This window comes from Petaurus breviceps, unplaced genomic scaffold, assembly GCF_028583685.1.
Source record: "Petaurus breviceps papuanus isolate PSGF00001 unplaced genomic scaffold, PetGlider_PUasm1.0 185, whole genome shotgun sequence".
NCBI lineage: Eukaryota > Metazoa > Chordata > Mammalia > Diprotodontia > Petauridae > Petaurus > Petaurus breviceps.
This window is the reverse complement of record NW_027185797.1, coordinates 2,993,372-3,011,510: the sequence shown is the minus strand read 5'-3', so window position 1 is coordinate 3,011,510 and position 18,139 is coordinate 2,993,372. Positions and strand designations below refer to the sequence as shown.

Below are 18,139 nucleotides of genomic sequence, written 5' to 3'. Positions count from 1 at the left end.
TCTGAACTTCATTCTGAAAAAATGATGCCCACTATGTGTATGTCATGAGATTGTTGGGAAGAAAGTGCTCTACCAGAACCTACATGTTACTATACAGGGGTGTTCTGGTAAATGTTTAACAACCAACTTTCCACCAAAAAATGTATACATGACACATTTTTAGGTTTAACCTGCATTACTGACATTTCCTTCTATCACTTTCTTAAGTCTAGACAATCAACAAAATAATAAATCAAGCCCTGATTTGTAGGATTTGAAGATTTCTGAATGCTGACTGAAAATTTAACAATCAGCTCTTTCTAGACAGTTTGAGTTGCTCCAGCATACCCCTGAATAGGAAAGTGAACTATTAACAGTTATATTGGGTGGGACACCAATGTAAACTGTGATACTAATTTGAAGATTCTGGGCTATCAAACCCTTCGGTCTAGAATAGCTTTGTATATGAATATTTTTTTAAAAATTTCCTTGCTAAATGCTTTATACCCTAGAAAAATCTAGAAGGGAATTAGCTAAAAACAAAACAGGTGAGAAAAAGAACATACAACAACGAATGATTGTTTTGCAAGCTTCTCTAACAAGAGTGAAATTATAGTAACTGGAATCTGAAATAAACACCATTTATTGAGTCTTCTTAAAACCATTAAAATGGAAAGTTCATAAAGCTAAATCTACTTACACTTTAATACACAAATTGCCATCAATGCTAAAGGAAAGCATTTATTTTCATGAAGAAAACACAACTGCCAGCGATGATCATTTTGAAAACAGTAACTATGTTTATGACAAGAAAAAATTTACTTTGCTATTAATGTGTCTATAATACATAAAAAGCAGTGTGATGTAGAGGAGAGACAACAGGTTTGGGATTCAGGAAGACTTGGGGCAAAGTCCTGCCTAGAACATACATTGGCTTCATGACCCTGGGTAAGTCACACCTCTAAGTGCTCCAACCTGTTTTCTGATGCTCTAAGTGGCAGAGAAGGTGTTGAAGGGAAGGCCTTCCAGGAGTTCCCGACAATTATGAAATTACAAGCCAATCCAAAAAGAAAATCCACGTAACCTTGTGAGAAGTTAAAATAAAATTCTGGGGAGGACAGCATTTCAAATTCTTGTACTTCTCAGAGCTAGAAGAAGCTTAGGTCACGTCCCTTAGCCTACCCTCCTCCCCATTTTACGGATAAGAAAATTAAAGACCAGAAAGCTTAAGTGATGCCCAAGGTCACCCATCTAGTCAGTGCCAGAACCAGGACTAAGATCTAATGGACTTTCCACTGCCTTTTCCCTTGAAAAAAAAATTCAGAAAATAAATTCAAATGTTCTTTTAAGATAAGATATCCAAAGACAAATGAAAAGTCAGAGTAAAGCTCTTAACATGAACATACTTCTGCCAGTCCGTGATATACTAATAGTTATAATACTGTTACAAATGAAGCCCCAATTCCTGTTAGCAGATGGTATTTTATGAAGCAGGAATAAAAGACCGTTATACAAAATACTCTAGGACCGTGATATAATACTTATGAGTGTAAATGCCCTTCAGTCTAAAAGAATAGGTCAATATCAGTCTAAATTAAATTAAGAGAATGAAGGTTTCTATCATTAGAATTTTTCTTTTCAGACAAATACAACAATGTACTAAAATATAGTCAAGGAAAAATTTGGGCAAAATCACACACACAAAAAATTGAAAGTCATAGCTAGAAGTGCAGCCAAACTCCTGCCCACATTCTAACTTCAGTGGATAGAGGAGCCTTATGCTAATAGCTCAGGTGTTCTATTTTCAATCAGATTTCTTCTCCTCTCGGTTATGGCTCCCCAGAACCTGAATCAAATCTGTAATAACTGAAGTTACAATTATTATTTTTAATTAGGTTTCACTAAAAATTGCCTGGTGAAACAGCATATAAACAGACTCCTCTTGTCATTCAGTGATAAATATGTGCACTATATTTACCTAACATTAGAAAAATCAAACGGGGATTTTAAATTTTATTTTCTCCTTTCTCTTTAACTATTAGATTATCTGAACTGTCTTAATAAAATTCTCCATTAACTGTAACCAAAATTAAAAATCAATTATTTTATTAATTTTAACATACAAAAATCCATTTGTTTCCCTGGAACAAAAAAAACAAACAAAAACTCCACTGTCACATTAGTATTATTTCTCACAAATTTACATTTATTGATGCAAGATCACCTTTGTCTTACTAAACTTTTGAGAATCTTTTAGTCTTCAGTCTTTTTTTTTTTTGCTAAAGTAATTTGAGAGAAGAGACAGGATAAACTAACTAAATTCAACAAACATTTAATAAGAGATTTTTGAGTAGAACAGTGTGCTAATAAACACTGTTGAGATACAAAGTTAGATAAGACATGCTTTCATGAAGTTTATCACACTCTCACAGAGAAATAACAGCACTTTAAAGTTACTAAGTGCTTGACCCACATTATTCCATTTGATCCTCATAAAAGCCTTGTGAGATGGTGTTATCAGCATGATGGCATGTTCTTTAATACTGCTCACAGTAATTCCAAAGCCAGAAGCACAAGTGAATAGGAAACAAAGCCTAAGGAAGATGGCAGGCCAGGCAGCTTCCTCCAGACCCAGTTCTTACATACGATGGTCTGACTCACCAACACGTCAACATAGAGGACCCAGCAGTGCTCCCTCGGACTGATGCAGAGTGATGTCAGGTCTATACTGCCCTCGTTGTTAAATATCCGGTACAGTGTATTAGCAATCTCGGTGCCAAGGTCATCACCTCCTCGACCTTCAAATTCAGGAGTGGCATTGGCTGAGCTATATCAGGAAATAAAAAGGGTAAATCTTTTCAAATATGAGAACAAGGCTTAGTTCTAGAGTTAGCTGAAGCAATGTCTGATCACTAAGAAGACTCATTTAAAGACACTGCAATGAGGAAAAGAACTCCTCTTCTAACTTCCTATTTCAAAATACACAGAAAGACTTCAACTAAGTGCCCCATTTTCTTCCTCAGATTCTCAGGGGCTCCTAATGGAGAACAGAACTTGGGCTGGCAGTTAGTTAAGCACATGCATAATACAGTTGTTCTCTGGCAAGACTGGGAAATAGTCCCCAACCATTCTAACAGAGTTTCTTTACATGTCCCTCCCTGTACCCACACCTCTTCTGAGATGTACATACTTGTTTACAACTAAATGAAATGTCAAACATCTTGTTTAAAATATAAAATTCCTTTGTCTATCCCTATTACAATATTGGTGGGTACAAGAAGAATCTTTAAAAATCAGTTGAAATATTTTATAACTTAGCAAATCTAATTATATGTCCCAAACCATTATCAGCCACCAGAGCCAGAATTTAAAACCCACAAGACAAACATAGAGCAACCTTGCTATTCTACTCACTACCTTCTGCGTTACTCAGTAATGAAGATTTGCAGAGAAACTCACTTATAGATAAAAAATCAAGTCACCAGGGATGAAGTTTATTTTGTTTTATCATCAAAAAACACCTTTATAACTTAAACACTATGCAATCAATAGTATTCTGCTATATCCTTAAGAATTATGTCACACACACACAATTCAGCATACTTAAAATACCTAACTTTATTTGAATATACTAACAGAATACTCTGGTTTTTAAAGTCAAAGTAACAAATGTTTATTTTATGATTAGCTATCTTACCACCTTCACTATAGCTGAACTGAGCAGGGAAAAGAGGGAGAAGGGAAGGGGTATTCAAGGTTTAGATAGTACTGCTTTACCTCTTTTAGTACACTAGAAAATTAACTAGTTCTTTCTCATAATTATCCAAATCAGTATGTCATCACAAAATTACTGGAATTCTGAAATCCATCATACTAGAAAAGTTTGACAACCACTAGTCTGTTAATCTGCTTCTAAAACTAAATGGACAGTATTCTCCAGGAGAGGCAGAACATCATGGTTCTTGCATTTAAATAACTGGCTAAATACAAAGACATAACCCTTCCCATTTAAAATATATTTTATCGCATCTTAGCCTTCCTCTCTAAGCTGGCAGGACTGAATGTGGGAGGGTGGGGGGAAGGAAGAAGAGTTCTGTTGGTAGTTTTTAATTCTCTGCAAAACCTGTGGCATAGGTAGAGAGACCCCTGGAATAAATGTTCTGTTGGTCACACGAAGTTCATTGAGACACAGATAAGCAGGACAGCTTTGAAATGAATTACTTACACACTTTTTTTAAAAAGCTTTACACAGTCAGTTTTACATATAATCAATTCTCTTTTCCTATTCTCTGTTTATGGAAATATTCATTTTTGTCATGTTTGTCAAGATCAGAATAAAAAAAAGAGAAAATTTAAATAAAAAAGAACATTGGTCACTCTGGAAAAGGCAGCTGCATGAACACAGATAAATCAACACAAGATAATTTGAAGAGGGAGAAGAAAAGCCTGGTACATAGTAGGCACTATATAAATGCTTGCTGAATAAATTATTAACTTGATTGACTAAACCACCCCTTCTTTATTATTGCTAAGTTTTCCAGCCAACTTCAGCTGACTGGAAAACAAATTTCATTGAAAATGCAAATAATCATCCCACTGCTAGGCATATATCCAAAGAAGGTTAAAGACAGAAAGATCTCATCTACACCAGTATTTTAGGACTTACTGAAAAAAAGTAGATGGCCACTGATTTGGGAATGACTAAAGAAATTATGGTGCATGAATGCAATGGAATATTACCAAACAGTAAAAAAACAATAAATATGGAGAATATATTGAATCATCATTTGAACCAACAGGAATTCATATGAAAAGTGAAGTAAGCAGAACCAGGAACATACACTCAGTGACTACAATCAACACAAATGGAAAGAACAAAAAAGCACCACAAAACTAAGTGTCATGTAATTACGATGACCAAGCATGACTCCAAAGAGATGTGACAGTACATCTCTCTTCCTTCTTTGCAGATACAGGGGACCATGGGTGTGGAACACGCACGGGAGGTCAAACATGGGTGACATGTTGGTTGGTTTTTGTTGTACTGGTTTTCCCCTCCATTTTTCATTATCTGTTAAAAGGGATAATTCTTTGGGGGAGGAATGTATCGTGAAATAAAAATGATGTAAAAACAAAAGACATCAATAAAAATTTAGATTTTAAAAATTAAATAAAATGCAAGTAATTATGGTCCAGATTATAAGGGAAAAAAAATAAAAGCAATACTCCCTAATTCCAAAAATTGCACTTTAGCTTTTGGTACTAAAACAAATTTCCCTACAAAACTTTACGACTCAGTGGTCAGAGATACATTCTACACAACAAATTCCCCTGAGTGGTAACTCAGAGGGACACAACCATAAGATCATATGCTGAGAGCTAGAATGGCCCTGAGAGAAGACCTGGCTCAATCTCTTCACTTGACAGAAGAGGAAATGGATGTCACATAGCTAATAAGTACAGGGATTGAACTCAGATTTCCAGATTCCAAATCCAGAACATTAATCTACTAACTACATCATGCTGCCTTCTCAATGACAAGATAATAAACAATAAACTTACTTGTCCAATGCCCAGGTAAAAGTCTGTGAAAATTAGGAAATTATGGTTTCAAATTCCATGAAGCACACCATCATATAAAAACATCAGTATCCTCAAAACTGTGGTTTTTTTATTGCTTCCACAATTAGTAACATCAATATTATTCCTTCAAAGTGCTCTTACATGAGGGGCAGAGTCAAGATGGTAGAGTAGAAACAGGACTTCCGCAGGGCTCCGGCTCTCACCTCCTCCAATTCATGTAAAAGATGACTCTGAAGAAACTTTGGAGCTACGGAACCCACAAAATGACACAGAGAAGCTTGGGCCCCGCCTGAACCCGAGGTTTTAGCCCCAGGGCAGGCCTGACCAGCCACTGGCTGGAGGGACTTCAGATCACCAGCAGCTATGATGCTTTCCAGAATTATCAACACATAGATGCTAAGGACACACTGAAAGGTCAGTGCAGAGTGGACTTTGGCATCTAGTAGTTCGGGACTGTGGTTGGCCTCTGCCCCCGGAGCAAGAAGCAGCTGAGGCACCCGGCCATGCAGCCCCAGTCACATGGCAGATTCAATTCCTGGTCTGCAGATTGTAGGGGGACCAAGCAACCAGTCTGAGGGGTAATCGCTCTTGCTTTAACCTGCTTGGATCTGGATTGCGGTCTAGGGTAGAGGTCCTGGGGTGTGTGACCAGCTTGCCAGAGTGTGTGAAGGCTTCAGAGAAGGCACCCAACTAAGACCTTCAGCAGCTGAGAAAACTCCAGCGTTTGGTAAGAAGCTCCCCTATCTGGGAGCAGAGTCTTACTGTGGCAAAAAGCCCAAAAATCAAGTAATTGAGTGGCAACATGAGCAAATGAGGGAAGCAAACTAAACAGAGCAATCCAACTGTACACTCATATTTTGGAAACAAAAAGGATCAAAGCATGGAACAGGAAGAAGACAATGAAGTCAGAACTCCTGCACCAAAAGCTTCCAAGAAAAATATAAGCTGGTTACAGGCCATAGAGGACCTTAAGAAGGATTTTGAAAATCAAATGAGAGAAGTGGAGGAAAAATTGGGAAGAGAAATGAGAACAATGCAAGAAAATGATGAAATGAGAGTCAACCTAACTGAAAAAAATAACACCTTAAAAAACAGACTAACTCAAATGGCAAAAGAAGCTCAAAAGCTCACTGAGGAGAATCATTCCTTCAGAATTAGACTGGAGCAAATGGAAGTTAGTGACTTTATGAGAAATCAAGATACTATTAAACAGATCCAAACAAATGAAAAAATAGAAGGTAATGTGAAATATCTCATTGGGAAAACCACTGACCTGGAAAATAGATCTAGGAGAGATAATTTTAAAATTATCGGACTACCTGAAAGCCATGATCAAAAAAGAACCTAGACATCATCCTTCAAGAAATCCTCATGGAAAATTGCACTGATGTTTTAGGACCAGAGGGCAAAATAGAAGTTGAAAGAATCTACCAATCACCTCCCGAAAAAGATCCCAAAAAGAAAACTCCTAGAAATATTATAGCCAGGTTCCAGAATTCCCAGATCAAGGAGAAAATATTACAAGCATCCAGGAAGAAACAATTTGAATATTGTGGAAACACAATCAGGATAACCCAGTATCTGGCAGCTTCTACACTGAGGGATCGAAGGGCTTGGAATATGATATTTCAGATGGCAAAGGAGCTGGGATTAAAACTAAGAATCACCTACCTAGCAAAACTGAGTATCATGTTTCAGGGGAAAATATGGTCATTCAGTGGAATAGAGGACTTTCAAGCATTCTTGATGAAAAAACCAGAGTTGAATAGAAAATTTGACATTCTGATACAAGAAGCATGAGAAGGTAAACAGGGAAAAGAAATCATAAGGAACATATCAGAGTTGAATTATATACATCCCTACATGGAAAAACAATTGTAACTTATAAAACTTTTCTCAGTATGAGCACAGTTGAAGGGAATAGAAATGTACATACACACACACACATACATATATATATATATATATATGTCTATATAGGAGGGTATATGGGCGTATGAATACATATGTGAATGTGTGTATATATGTGTATAGGTATACATAGATAGAGGGCACAGGACCAATTTAATAGGGAGGGATGATACTTAAAAGGTGAATTTAAGAGGTAAAAGAGGAATATAATGAGAGGAGATGGGGAGAGACAGAATGGGGTAAACTATCTCACATAGAAGAGGTGAGGGAAAATGGTTACAAAGGGAGGGGAAGAACAGGAAGGCAAAAGGGTATGTATCAATCTTATTCTCATTGAATTTGGCTTAGGGAGGGAATGACATACACGCTAAATAGGGTATCTCACCCTACAGGAGAGTAGGGGAGAAGGGAATGAGAAGGGGGATGATGGGAGGGAGGGCAGGCTGGGTGGGGGGAAGTTGGAAGCACCCATTTTTGAAGAGGAACAGGTTCAAAGTAGAGAATAGAATAAGTGGGAGGTGGGATAGGAGGGAGGGAAATATAGTCAGTCTTTTGCAATATATCCACTATGGAAATGTTTTGCATAGTTAAACATGTACAATCTATACTGAATTGCTTATCTTCCCAGTAAGGGTCGGTGACAAGGGAAGAAGGGAATGAATCTGGAATTCAAAGTTCTAAAATAAAATGTTTAAATACATATCTATATATACTATTATTAATATTATTTTACATGTAACTGAGAAATAAGATATACAGGCACTGGGGCATAGAGATCCACCACGCCCTACTAGAAAGTTGGAGGGGGTATGGGAGGAGATATGGGAGAGAGCAGATTGGAGGAGGGGATATTTTGGGGTGGTGGGTAGGTGAAAAACGGGGAGAAAATTTGTAACTCAAAATCTTGCAGAAATGAATGATGTAAACTAGAAGTTAATAAAGCATTTGATTAAAAAAAAAAAAAAAAAAAAAAAAAACCAGTGCAGAAGCATTGAAAGAAATGGAAATAAGGCCTGTCTGTTAAAGATATTAATAATGTTCTCATCTGTACTTTTCTTTCCTGATTTTGCTATTCCTTTTCATTATCTATCCAACTCTTCCTGCTCATATTCTTCCCATTTAACAACATTCATTATTCAAAAATCTATGACCATTCCCTTGTGCCCTCTTAGAAAGTTGCTATATAAATCTAATAAATAAAAAAATTACTTGTTTTGTGGAATCTATTGGCAGAAAAACATTTTTAATAGAAAACTAAGTTATAAACCATTGCTTAACGATCAATTTCTATACCAGTAAATCAAATTCTGATATCTTCATCCTATTGGCAAAATTATGTGGCCATATTGAGGCTTCCATCCATGACAACAATGTACTAAATAAATATATGATATACTAATAAATGTACTAAATGTATTCATTTTTAGATATACATTTATACATCCATGGAAATGATATACTAAATAAAAACCAGGAAGAGGGGAATGGTAAGGCCAGCTGCAGAATGGAAGTACAATTCCAATTTAGAGATTCTAAATTAATGCCTATCTCAGCTTAAAAAAGAAAAAATAGTCTCACTAATAAATGTATGGAACCAACCCATGGAATAACTATATCTTTCAAGCCAGAAAGTACCATATGAAGTGATACTGCTCTGGCAGCAGGCTGTGTTCTAAAGCAAGAGAATCAGTTTCCTGAGATGGATTCCTATGCCTGTCCCATTCAAAGCCATATCTCTGTAAATATAATAAGGGCAACTGAACAATTTTTTTCCTGGGAGCTTTGTTCCTCCTGAGTTTTTGAAGATGTAATATATATTAGCCCACCAGGCCTTCAGACTAAAAAAAGTTTTTGGTTTTTTTTAAGGTTCAAAAACACCAATCTGATTTCACTGAAACTGATTAAGGAAACTCATCATTCACTAAGTAGGTTCCTTCATTGTCTTGCAAAGGACTAACTGATGAAAGATAACTTTGAAAAGTTCAAGCAGCAGCCCTTACAATGGTCCACATTCATGCTGGAGCAGAATCTGGTGGACCTGGAATACTAGTCCAAAGATTTGGAGAACGTGGACATGGTTAATTTACTGATCAAGTTATACAGCTCCCCTCTGTCCTTTCATTTCTGCATGTGTAGAACAAGGCTGGATCTGTTTGTCCTCTGCATAGAGAACAGGAGGGTTTTAGGATAAAAGACCTATCAAGTCATCTTTTTATTCCCAAGTCAAGAGGAAAATTAAAGGGGCGAGTGAACAGAATAGCAGCTCTTTGCCTCAGGCTGAATGTGCTTAACACTTAGAGTTGGCAAGGGCAATAGTGCAGTTAGTTTGGCAGTAAAGCAATTAATTTTCTACCTTTCACAGATTCTATACCACTGGGGATTTAATCATTTAATCTTTAAATTTGCTGACAAACAGCAAAATATAAGAGGAACATCTTCTAATTATCCTCACTATATCCTTATATTACCCAATAATTGCAATTTAAGTTCAGGGCCATTCTTCCTGGGTTTGGGTGTAGCACAGAAGTCCTGTCCATAAGTCCTATGCTAATCAACAAGCTGTTAGGAGAACTATCTATCCATAAGACTGAAATAAAAAATTTTACTTGTTCAGTACAACTAACTACCACTTGTCTCTGAAAAATCTGCCATGAGATTCTGATAGTCTCTCACCAGTTTCTTCCAGAAATGCTATATGTAAAAGAATAAAGGTATTTCAAATGATTCAATTTCCTTTTCTCCTCTCAGGATGAAAATGTAAGGCAGTGTCTTCTATCTCTGCAGAAATAAACTGTTTTGAAAACTTTTTGCATTGCTTAAATTAGTTCAGTCATTCTGGAAATGAATTTGGAACTATGCCCCAAAGTTACAAAATTGTTCATAACCTTTGACTCAGCTACACCATTACTAGGCCTTTACTCCAAAGAGGTGAAAGAAAGAAAAAGAATTCATATGGTCAAAAATATTTATAGCAGCTCTTTTCATAAGAAACAATACATGGAAACTGAAAAGGTGCCCACCTATCAGGGAATGGCTAACCAAACTATAATATGTGGATGTGATGGGATAATAGTAAAATAATAATGAAAAGGAATGAGTATAATGGAATAATAATAGGATAATGAAATAATAAAAATTTGTCATGAGAAACCATGATATGCAGTTTTGGAGGAAAGTGGGAAGAGCTTTCTGATGCTGAGTGAAGTGAGCAGAACTAGAAATACAAGTTGTATAATCATAATGACAACATTATAGAAAAAAATCTATGAAAAAGTTTAGAACTCTGATTAACGCAGCGATAAACTAGGATTGCACCCACTCTCATGCCAGAGAGGCGAAGAACTCAAAATTAATAATAACAATATTTCTATAGCTCCTGATATCTGCCAGGCCCCATGCTAAGCACTTTACAAATATTATTCTAGTTATCCAATGAGACATGGCCAGTGTCAGAATCTGTTTTGCTGAACTGTGTAGATTTCTTGTTTAAGAGTTTTGGTTTTTTCCTCCCCAATTATTCTACTGGGGTGGGGGTGGGGGTGGGAGTGGGGGTGGGGGTGAGGAGGAGACAGTGGGAAAGAGAGATGTTAAATTTGTCCAAAAAAAGTACCCAGACAAAGCTAACTCTTATACTGAGAAGAAGAGATTCAGGGTCATCTAGTTCATCCCTTTCATTTAACAGATGAGGAAATGGAGCCCCAGAAAGGTGGAATAGGTCGGGGCAGGATTTGAAGCCAGGTCATCCTGAGGGCAAATACCCTGTCCACCACACTATGCTGCCCAGTGTTTTAAACTTTACAAAATACCTTTCATACATCATTTCATCTGAGGCTCACAACAACTCTATGAGGTAGAAAGGACACATGATATGATTCCCATTTTACAGATGAGGACACTGAAGCCCAAAAAGGTTAAGTGGTATGTCCGACCAAGATCATATGGCTAGCTTAACAGAGGAGCTATAGACCTGGAAAACAAATGATCACTTTCTGCATCTGTCTTTTTAGATGGTGGTCTTTATCTTTTTAAAAATTTCCCAACTGTACTAACCAGTCCACAAAGAATTCCAAGTAGCCTTCATCTGGTCTTTCCAACTTTGGTGTTCCCATTTCTGCTTTGACTCCCACCAGGATATCAGTATGTCCCTGTAAAAATATATTTGAAATGTACATTACCCGAATGTAAAAGTGACCACAAGGCAAGCAGAATATTTATTTGTTCACTCAACAGGCATTAATTATCTCTAAAGAACCATGCTAATGATAGAAGATGTACAAAATTCAGGTTAGACACAGTCCCTGCCCTCTTGGAGCTTACTAATTCTAATAGGCAGACATAACACAAACACAAACACCAATGGCTCCCAATAGTGCATGATAAACACCTTAGAACAAAGTATTATGTGAGGCTATAGGGAAAGAGTCTTACTCATGAGTCAGATTAGGGAAGGTTTCATTAAGGAGGCAGCATGAGTTAAACTTTAAATTGGTAGAGTGGCTAGGTGGCACAGTGAATAGAGCACTGGCCCTGGAGTCAGGAGGACCTGAGTTCAAATCCAGCCTCAGACACTTGACACACTTACTAGCCATGTGACTTTTGGCAAGTCACTTGACCCCAATTGCCCTAAAAAAAAAAAAAAGAATTAGTAGGAATCAACAGGTCAAGAGAGAGGGAATCTATTTTGGGTATGGGGAAAATATAAGCAAAAGGACAAAGGCAGTAAAATGCAGTGTGTTGAGGTACTGAAGCACAGAGCAGAAGAAAAAGAACATTATAGTTAATATTTGTGGAGTGCTTTAAGGCTTGCAAAGTACTCTGTATAGATTATTTCACTTAAACCCCACCTTACAGATGATAATACTGAGGCTGGGAGAAGTTAAACCACCCTGAGTAAATCACTTGAGCTCTAAAATACAGATAATAACAGCACCTATATCTCAGGCTTGTTGTATGAAACATGATGTCTGTAAAATGTTTTGCAAACTTTAAGGTATTAAATGAATGAGAGCTAAGATTTTAAAGTGGAAGTCTGAAGAAGTGCCTACTAAGCCTGGAAAGACATCTTAATGAGATCTATGATCAGGAGATAACACCAGAGACCTGGTGGGCCTCAAGAAATACCTACTGATGACTGGGAAAGGCAATGACTCTGAAGTCCCATGCACCTTCAACAAGAATCACAGATGTCATTTTACTCACCAGCTTGACTCTTGCAGACCCGCTGGTGTTGGACACCACATCTGTTTCTACTTCAGCACAGCGGTAATCTTCACAGCCTCGACCATCTACCCGGAGGTCTTCCTGTTATAACCACAATATGAAATAATACAATCAGCTTCGCTACAACATTAGACCAAACAAAATAAAATGATATATGTGTACACAGATATCTATGGATGGCTAAATGGAAATCTGGAGTATCATTTTAAGGAAGGGTCTGGACCAACTGGCACTTTATGGTTTGAAAAACATTTTCACATGTTATCTGAGGTAGTATCTGAAGCTAAGTAAGCTAAATAAAGAATTCTTTTTTTTTCCTTCCATGGGGAAGGAAGCCGATTACCAGAGGAATTTTATTAGACAAGGCTAATGAAAGTGATTTGTCAAAGAGGTCAACAAAAAAGTCAACTAGATAACTTCTTTCATTAATTGTACCCCTCTCTTCTTCTATCCCTTTCCCTAAACCAATGAAATGAGAAAGTTTAGATTTTGCTTCAAGAAAGGATGATATAGCTAGTGAGACTATGGAGCTTAAGAGGCAATGATTCCCATAAGCCAATTTAGCTTTCCTCTATTCCTTAGTCATAGAACTTCCTCTGCCTGCCATGCTGCTCACCTCACAGTGGAGGCTGGTTCAAAGAACATGCGCAGCTCAGGTTAAAATCATCCCTAAGACATCAATGGATCTTTAAATTCAATGGTGTGCTTACTGTTCCCTGTGCTAATACAGATCCTAATTCAGCCATGCTTTCTTTTAAAAAAGGTTTTCATCATTACATTGTTTTCTATATCACCTTCATTTCTAAATATTTTCCTTCCCTAAAAAGTAATCTATGTTACAATGAATAAAAAGAGGGGAAAAGCAGTTCAGCAAAACTAACCAACCTATCAACCAAATCTGACTACAGTCATGGCTCCGGGTCTTTTTCCTCTACTTTTGCAGAGATAAGAGACCCATCTGATTTTTCTCTATAAATCCTCCAGAGCCTTTTCTTGGCTTCTTTTAATATTTCCTGTCTCTCAAAATAATAAAACTTCTGATATCACAGGAAAAATAACTCATTCCTCGTGACCCACTAAGCTGTCCAACAGTAGCCAATCTCAAGATGTAGTGATCCTCCTTGTCACCTGAAGGGACTGAAGCAGAGGCTTGTTAACCTCCTGTCAAGGAGGGTATGATCAGTAAAAGGCTGACCCTCTAGATGATCCCCAAGGCCTCTTTCAGCTCTTAACTTCAGACAACTTGTGAGATGTAAAATAAATTCACAGAAATCACCAGCTTTTCAGAAAGAAGAAAGACAAATTCCATTTTAAAAAATACAGAATGTATAAAACACTTGAGAGTCCACCTACCAAGATACACATATGAACTAACTGAATGCAAATACAAAACACTTTATTTAGGGAAACAAGACCTAAATAACTGTAGAAATTTTAGTTCCTCACAGTAGGTTGATATAATATAAAAAAAACACACACATTAATTAATTTTATTATTCTATAGTTAATAGTTAGCATTTACATAATGCTATGAGGTTTGTAAAGTGCTTTACAAATATTTTATCATCACAGCACCTCTGACAGGTAGGTAAGTGGGAGGCAGATAGTATTATTCCCATTTTACAAATGAGGAAACTGAAGAAGACAGGTTAAGTGACTTGCCCAGGGTAACACAGCTAAGTGTCTAAGTCCAGATCTGAACTTGGTTCTCCCTCCCTGACTTCAAGAAAGTTCAGCACTCTCTACTGTGCCACTTTTTCAGAGTCATACCAATAAAACTACCAAAGGATTTTTGTTGCTGTTCAGTCATGTCTGACTCCACGACTCCAACCCCATTTGGGATTTTCTTGGCAAAGATACTGAAGTAGTTTGCCATTACTTTCTCCAGTTCATTTTACAGCTGAGGAAACTAAGGTAAACAAGGTTAAGTGACTTGCCCTGCATCACACAGCTAATGAGTGTCTGAGGCTGGATTTGAACACAAGATGAGTCTCCTACTGACTCCAAGTCCTGCAATCTTATCAACTGAATCACCCACTTGCCTCCTAAGGATTTAAAAGAAAAAAAAAAGATTAAAACCAAAAGACTAAGTTTTCAGAATTATAAAAAATAAAAATAAAAATTTTCAGGAGGGACAAAATATCTAGAATCTCAAGGAAATCATGAAAAAAAAAGTTGGAAGGAAGGGGGCCTAGCAGTATCAGATTATAACTACACTACTAAGCAATAATCAAAACAATTTTGGTACTGTTTAAGAAATGAGAGGTCAATCAGTGGAAAGATTAAATAAATAGCACAAGCCAATATAGTAACACAGTATTCAATAAACCTTGAGAACTGCAACTATTCAAGGTGAGAACTTTTTGACAAAAACTACCGGGAAGCAAGGCAATCTTGCACAAAATAGATACAGATGAATAGTCATACCACATACCAAAATAAGCTCTAAATGGATATGAGACCTGATGTAAAATGTCACATTATAAACAAATTAGAGGAACGAGGTAAAAAATATCTTTCAGGGGCGCCTAGGTGGCACAGTGAATAGAGCACCAGCCCTGAAGTCAGGAGGATCTGAATTCAAATCCATACTCAGACACTTAGCACTTACTAGCTGTGTGACCTTGGACAAGTCACTTAACCCCAAATGCCTGCCCTCCCCCCTCCAAAAAGCGCAACAAAAAAAAATCTTTCAGCCCTACGACTAGGAGAAGAGTTCATAACCAAACAAGGGGATGAAAAGGAACACAGAAATCGACAATTTTGATGAGACAGAATTTTTCCACAAACAATCCAATTAAGTTAGGATTAAAAGTTAACTTGGAAAATATCTCTACAGCCAAGTTTCTCTGATAAAGGTGTCACTCCTTTCCAAGATATACAAGAAGCTCATTCAAATGTATAACTATTGCCTAACTGATAAATAAATGGTTGAAGGATATGAAGTAGTTTCCTTTTTTTTTTTTTGCTTAGTTATTTTTAAGTTTTCAACATTCACTTCCATAAGTTTTAAATTTTCTCCCCCTTTCTCTCCTCCCCTCTCCCCAAGATGGCATGCAATCTGATATAGGCTCCACATATACATTCCTATTAAACATATTTTCATATTAGTCATGTTGTATAGAAGAATTATGACAAATGGGAGGAAGCATGAGAAAGAAAAAAAACAAAACAAAAAAAGAAGTAGTCTGTTTCACTCTGCATTCTGACTCCGTAGTTCTTTCTCTGGATGTGGATGGCATTTTCCATCATGAGTCCTTTGGAATACAAGTTAGTTTTCTAAGAAACAAATGCAAGATATCAAAAGCCGTATGAAAAATTTTTCTAAATCACTAATAGAGAAATGCAAATTAGAACAACTCTGACCTTCCATGTGACACTCCTAAGACTGACACAGCTGACCAAAAAGAAATGACCACTGAGCTCATCAGCACAATGATCAGACCTTAGTCACACTCTCTACCTCAAATCTCCCTTCACTTTCAGTCCACCCTAAGCTTCCTAAAGTGCAGATCCAACTGTGTCACTCACCTATCTGCTCAACTGCAACAGCTCCCCATTCACTCCAGGATCAAACAGAACAGCCCCTGTGTGGCATTCCAAGCCCTTCACAACCTGCCCCCCCCACACACACACCCACACCTTTCCAGTCCTCTTTATACCGCACCCAAAGCTCCGCACTCTTCACCATGGTGACACTGCTCTCCCTTCTATTCCTCCAACAAGACCCACTTTCCAGACTCCAAGCACATTCACTGGCAGTCTCTCAGTTCTCAAAAGCTCTTCCCTTCTCATCTCTGCCTCCTGGCTACTTTAATGCCTCAGCTAAAACTCTCATCTCGTAGAAGACGCCATTCCTAAGCCTCTCAATATTGAAGATTCCCTCTTCATTATTTCCAATTTATCCCATACAGATCTTGCCTATGCATAGCTGTTTTTATGTTGTCTCCCTCATTCTACTGTAAGCTCCTTGAAAGGAAGAACTATTTTTACCTTTCTTTGTATTCCCAGGGCCTAGCACATAGTAGGTGCTTACTAAATGTTTACAGACGGATTCCAGAGGACTGATGATGAAAAATTCAAAGCCTATTTCTGGATGTGAGCAAAGTGGGAATTTGTTTTGCTTGACTATGCTTATGCAACAATTAAAATATTATATTACCAGGCTTCCCCCGCCTCCACCTCCACCAGTGGGGAATAGAAATGGGAAGAGAGAAAAAAAAAAGCTTGATAATCGGGGGAAAAGTATATAAGTAGGGGAAAAAAAGATTCTATGATGGGAGTAATAACACATAATATCAAAAAGTATATACCTAGCAAACCAAACAAGATACATAAAGTGATAAATCCTATGTTCCAGAAATTCAAATATTGCCCTGAGGCCTTTGAACACAATTTTACTGGATTAAAGCAGCTTAATAAGACACATGACTGCACTCTCTGACATCCACATTAAGGCACATTACATGATTTAAGATATTAACTTTGAAGTGCAGATTAAGATCTGATTTTAAAAGAAGCACCCTAATTTTAGAACCATCCTGTTTCTTTAATATACACAAACAAATTGGGGCTGTGCTTCATAAATTCAATACTGGTTTTAAAGAATGACAGTAAGCTAAGCACTCACTGTGCCCCTAATTTTGAGGATAAACCTTGTTTCTAGATAATTTTGCTTTGACTATACTGAAGTAAACATAGCAATTCTAACACCAAACTTTCTTTCAACAAACTGAACATCTATAAACCCACAGAATTAGAAGGCCCTGGAAAATGATAACTGGCAAAACTGTTTAGGCTTTTTTTTTAGCTTTTGTATCTCTGGTCATAGACTACAAAAAAATTTAAGACATGGCCCCTCTCCTCAACCAGGAGTTTATAATCTACTTGAGGAGACAAAACATATACCCATAAAAACATACCTAACATACAAGGTAGTGTAGGTGATATGGGTAGTCCATCCAATTGCAATGTCTGGGCAATAAGCATTTTTCATCCACTTCAACATTTTTCCTATACAGTTACCAAACTCTTGAGAGATTATCAGGGCTGGGGAACCTGGGGCCTTGAGGTCCTTTAATAAAAGGATTTGTTCTGTGAAGTTTGGACTCAGTCAAAGGGCTGCACTTAAGGACCTAGAGGGCCACAAGTGGTCCCAAGTACACAGGTTCCCCACCCCTGGATTATATATCTCACTTGGGAGGCTCTACTGTGTTCCATGGGTTGATGGAATCAGCATGTTATCTCTAAACAGGAACATCTGGAAGACCTCAACCACCGTTTGAGGCTATATCTCTTGGTTTTCTTGCTAAATGCCCTCTATGATGCAAAATATCTTTGGCAAACATACACCTTCCTGTTTTACTTACTCACATGGTATTAACAGTGAACTGAACAAAGTTACCTCTGTCGTTATAGCTTCTGAGTTACCCTGAATGATTCTGAC

The 18,139-nt window shown here is 37.3% G+C and overlaps 1 protein-coding gene across 1 annotated transcript in view; it reads right to left on the bottom strand.

The window, feature by feature from the left end:
- EXOSC7 (exosome component 7) overlaps positions 1 to 18,139 on the bottom strand; it is a 42,889-nt gene that overhangs the window by 18,114 nt on the left and 6,636 nt on the right. Inside the window, exons 2-4 of the mRNA XM_069088339.1 lie at positions 12,673 to 12,774; positions 11,524 to 11,618; positions 2,641 to 2,806 (exon numbers count right to left, since the gene is read on the bottom strand). Of these exons, the coding sequence (XP_068944440.1) occupies positions 2,641 to 2,806; positions 11,524 to 11,618; positions 12,673 to 12,774 (363 nt within the window). The remainder of the gene's footprint in view (positions 1 to 2,640; positions 2,807 to 11,523; positions 11,619 to 12,672; positions 12,775 to 18,139) is intronic.